At 41.0% G+C, this 4,309-nt stretch overlaps 1 protein-coding gene across 1 annotated transcript; it reads left to right on the top strand.

Annotated features, from left to right (window-relative positions):
- The first annotated feature begins 2,551 nt into the window (after positions 1-2,551).
- LOC138191042 (glucose dehydrogenase [FAD, quinone]-like) lies at positions 2,552-4,094 on the top strand. The gene is made up of 3 exons (XM_069136507.1): positions 2,552-2,617; positions 2,700-3,098; positions 3,576-4,094. The coding sequence occupies exons 1-3, from the start codon at positions 2,552-2,554 to the stop codon at positions 4,092-4,094; spliced, it is 984 nt and encodes a 327-aa protein (XP_068992608.1).
- Positions 4,095-4,309: the final 215 nt, after the last annotated feature.

The following is a 4,309-nucleotide window of genomic DNA, read 5'->3' as shown; positions in this document are numbered from 1 at the left end:
CTCTCCAAAAGTTTGTACAGTAAACAGTAACACCTGCGTTCTCTGTTCGCATTGGATATTCCGGTGTTTCATTCTTATTATTAAGTGGAAGGTTAATAAATGGATTATCAAACAGAGGCCATGAAATTTTTCTTCCAACTAATTGCTGATGTAATAACCAGTTGAGATAATTCCAAAACAGGAAAGGGTTAAATTGGAGCAGGTGAAAAAAATACTTGATTACATTTTATTCAAATTTTAAACAATTTAATGGATGTTGACTATTACGATTTTTACTCATACACAGACATCTGATTATGTGCATTTGCATGTTTGCATGTGCAAAATATGCCTATGACGGGATATTTGTAGCGTTGTTGCATAATTTAGTACTTACTTGCCGATCGTTCTTATTTCGGTAGTGAGGCATGCTGGCATGTTGGGTCTTGAACGAATTAAGAATGTTAATTCATATACCAACGCACAGTTCAAACCCTGCCTCAAGAGATATCTCCAGAAATGGTGCCAAATTTCAAGTACTGTCGGATAACGTCAACTAACGTAGAGAGGCCGTTTTAGGTTTAGAAATTAATATCAAGTGACAAACGTCCCAAGTTAATGCTCTGTACAGAAAATCTAGAAAAATACGTGATTGTGTATTGTCATAAGAATTATAATTGACTGATCATTATGATTAGTAAAAATAAACGAATATCCAGATAAAAATTAACATTTTCATAGTACATACCTTGTGCATATTTGACCCTTGTTTAGTTTTACCATTTCCGGTATTGTTTTAACTCTTGCGTTCAATAAAGTTACGAAACGAAAGAAAGGTGACGCACCGAATCGATCGGTAAAATAGGACCTAAAATAGATTCGAAAAGGAAAAACGTAGGTGAATCGCGTGAAAAAGGGTTGAGCATGGTTTGATTCAGTGAAAATAAACGAAAACGAAATGAAATAAAGTACGGTCAGTGATAGAAAATGCCATCAATCACGTAATCAAGGAATCTAGGACACCTCGAGGTCGGTATCTGAAAGGATCTCGTAACTATTTCAAGCCCGACGGTAACTGTCGGTCGGTCTTTTTCTAGAAATCAATATTTGTATATCATTACAATATATTCGTCTGTTACGGATTTATTTTGAATTATTAGATTTTGAAACGTTTAATGCGGGATTGCTTTTACGTTGATACATATATTGAATTAAAAGAAAGAAAAATTTCTCCAAGTGTAACATGCGATGCATGTACATATTTATAAATCGTGCCATATCGTCATGGGATTTTAGTATGTGACTATAATTATGTTTTACACGAAAAAATTGTTCACGCGACTCTGTTGGTTAGTACATACGTATTATGCGGTAATGTATGCAACATTGGTCATTGCTCTCAGTCATTCGAAGTCGTGTTGATAGTTGCGGTATCTCGACTTAAAATCGGTTCAAAGTCAAGAACAAGGTCTAGTAATTAAGTCTTGTAGTAACTTGCCAGTTGCAATCGCTTAATGCAGTCACGACCTCAATCACTCGCAATTCTTTAGACGACTATACGAGTGAGTGACCGTTAAAGGATCCTCAAAGGCCAGTTCTTGGTCTCGTCTCAATTCAACCCCTCCCAAAATTCCTGAGTACCCGGCCGCGTCCTCCAGCTAATCAAATCGTCCGCAGGGTTAAGCGTTTTATAGCTAGTCTAGGATCCGGATCGATTATCTCACGAGTCCATCTGCACTCGGATATCAGGATAGCAATAAAATACTCCCAGCTGATCCAGATCTTATCTCAGCTATGCTCAACGGCTTTGGGATGATTGAACTGCAGGGTTAGGCTCACAGCCATTCATCCCTCGATTTGACTGTCCCGAAAATTGAGTCATTGTGTAGCTCGAAACGTAGATAATGATTTTGGAACGTGTTCAGAGTGTAGTTCCTGCCGACTTCGGTCCTGGGAAGAGAAAACATTTGAATTTTGATAAATCTTTCTCTGGTAATACAGGAAATATCCAAAACAGATAAAAATAAGGAGAGCGGTTAGCCAAACAGGCAATAAAATTTGTAACAGCTGTTAAACTACGATAGTTCAACGAAGGTCGAGTGTTTTTTCCATCTATTATTAATCACGCATTACGTCATCCGACGATGGAAACTATTGACTTACGTGTGTGAGTCAAGCTGTGTGTAGACAGCTATTCAATTACTACATCATAATTGAGCAAATAAATTGTGCCAGGAGGGGTGGAGATTGACCTGTCAGCTTTGCATTAAAAGCTCAGCAAAAATCCTCCACTTCCACTCTGCATCGAGTCACAGACTTACATTAGTGGCATCAAATGCTAAGTGTATGTATAGCCGAAGATAAACTGAATTAATTTATTGCAATACCTACATCCGTAAGTGTTATATTGGATATTTGCATATAAAAATGCGTAATTTTAAAACCGAAATAGTACTTCTGTGGTACAGAATTTTTCGCCTTCGTATTTGTAACACGTCGTAGTTTAACGAGCCATGCCGACGACGAAGTTCACAAAACTTACCAAAATCATTTCACGCAGGTGACATCGAATATGGATACGAAACAATTACCGAGGAGAGTGCCTGCCTCTCAACAGACGGCATCTGCACTGTTCTTGGTGCGAAAGTTCTCTACTCGGGGGAAACACGGTCCAAAACGGAATGATATATCTGCGAGGAAACCCGACCGACTAAAAGAAGTGGGTTGAGCTTGGTGCCGAAGGCTTGAGCTACGACGAGGTACTGCCGTATTTCCTCAAGGGAGAAGATAACGGGGAAATCGATGATGTTGGCACTGCGTATCACGCAACCGGTGGACCAATGTCTGTTGAACGATTCCCGTACCAACCTCCATTTGCGGCTGCGATACTTAATGCTTCTGTAGAGGCGGGTTTCGGCGTCAGCGAGGACCTCAACGGGGCCCACTTCACTGGTTTCACTATCGGTCAAGCCTCCAACAAGAAAGGCGTGAGACGCAGCAATGCTGCCGCGTATCTGCGACCGATTAGACACAGATCGAATCTTCATATTTCACTGAACACCACCGTCACCAGGGTGTTGATCGAAAATAACGCAACGTACGGAGTCGAATACTACAAGGTAATGCTGACCTGACCCCGAATTCTAGAACCAAGATATCCGTGGCACTGGTGACGCGTTCAAGGAATGGCAAGAGAAGGATGTCATAAATTGGTCATCCGTATATACAAATGGAATTCATTCCGTTTTGTGTAGTCATCAGTGGCTTCTAATATGATGCATATATCAGCCAAGGATTCCGTAGATATTTTTTATCGTGTAGAGTTTTGCTTTTGCTGAAACACGAGCTGAGAGTTGTAACGTGAGCACAGTATCTAACTGTTCTTCAGACATTCGTACATTGAATGTATTACCCAATACTCGGCTATACCATCAATATTCGATAGACCGTAAGAAAAATGCTTTATACTATTCAGAGATAGATATCTCGAAACAGCGACTTCCAATACAATTTGATGTAGTTGAAAATATCAATCAACGTCACTAAAAGCATCACCCGGTAGAATCTTATTAGTATACACCAATGGCCTATTATAGCGGACTATTTATTTTCTGCTATATTTCTTTCGAGCGTCGACCGGCAAATTACTAGTTGAATATCCTCCGCAAGACGGCGAGGTGAGTACTATCAATGTATCAAGGGAGGTAGTTCTCTCCACAGGCGCCCTCAAGACTCCCTTCATCCTTAAGCACTCCGGAATCGGACCCAAGGAGGAGCTGGAGAACTTCGACATCACGGTTGTTAAGGACTTGCCTGGTGTTGGCGAAAACTTCCATGACCATCCGACCTTTCCTGTAAGCTTCACCTTGAACGACCTCGACGAATACGACGACAGCTGGGCTGTTGCTGTTGAGTACCTCACGTTCCGAACCTGGCCTTTGTCATCCACTGGACTGACTCAGGTTGTAGGCGTCTTGCCGAACAACGATACCACTGATGAATGGCCCAACGTACAGCTCAATCCTGCTGGTTACCAGTCAGGTTGCGCTCCTGGTGAAATCGACGCCCTTAAGAGCTCTGGAAAACGTAGCGTGAGCATATCCGTTGGATGGTAGCACCACGGCAGCAAAGGTTCGTTTATTTTTAAAATCACTTTACCGATTCTTCAGAAGTTTCTCTTTCAAATTCCATCGATATACGGCAAAATTAGGAATGGACGACTCAATCTGCTGGTTAGAGTTTAGACTGATGTCCGAAGGACAGAATGTCTTGCCCTTTCCAAAACACCAAGTGTTACATGGACTTCTATCGATCACTGACTCAAATTTTG

The sequence above is a fragment of the Neodiprion pinetum genome, chromosome 5 (genome assembly GCF_021155775.2).
Source record: "Neodiprion pinetum isolate iyNeoPine1 chromosome 5, iyNeoPine1.2, whole genome shotgun sequence".
Lineage (NCBI taxonomy): Eukaryota > Metazoa > Arthropoda > Insecta > Hymenoptera > Diprionidae > Neodiprion > Neodiprion pinetum.
This window is presented reverse-complemented; position numbering and strand designations above follow the sequence as displayed.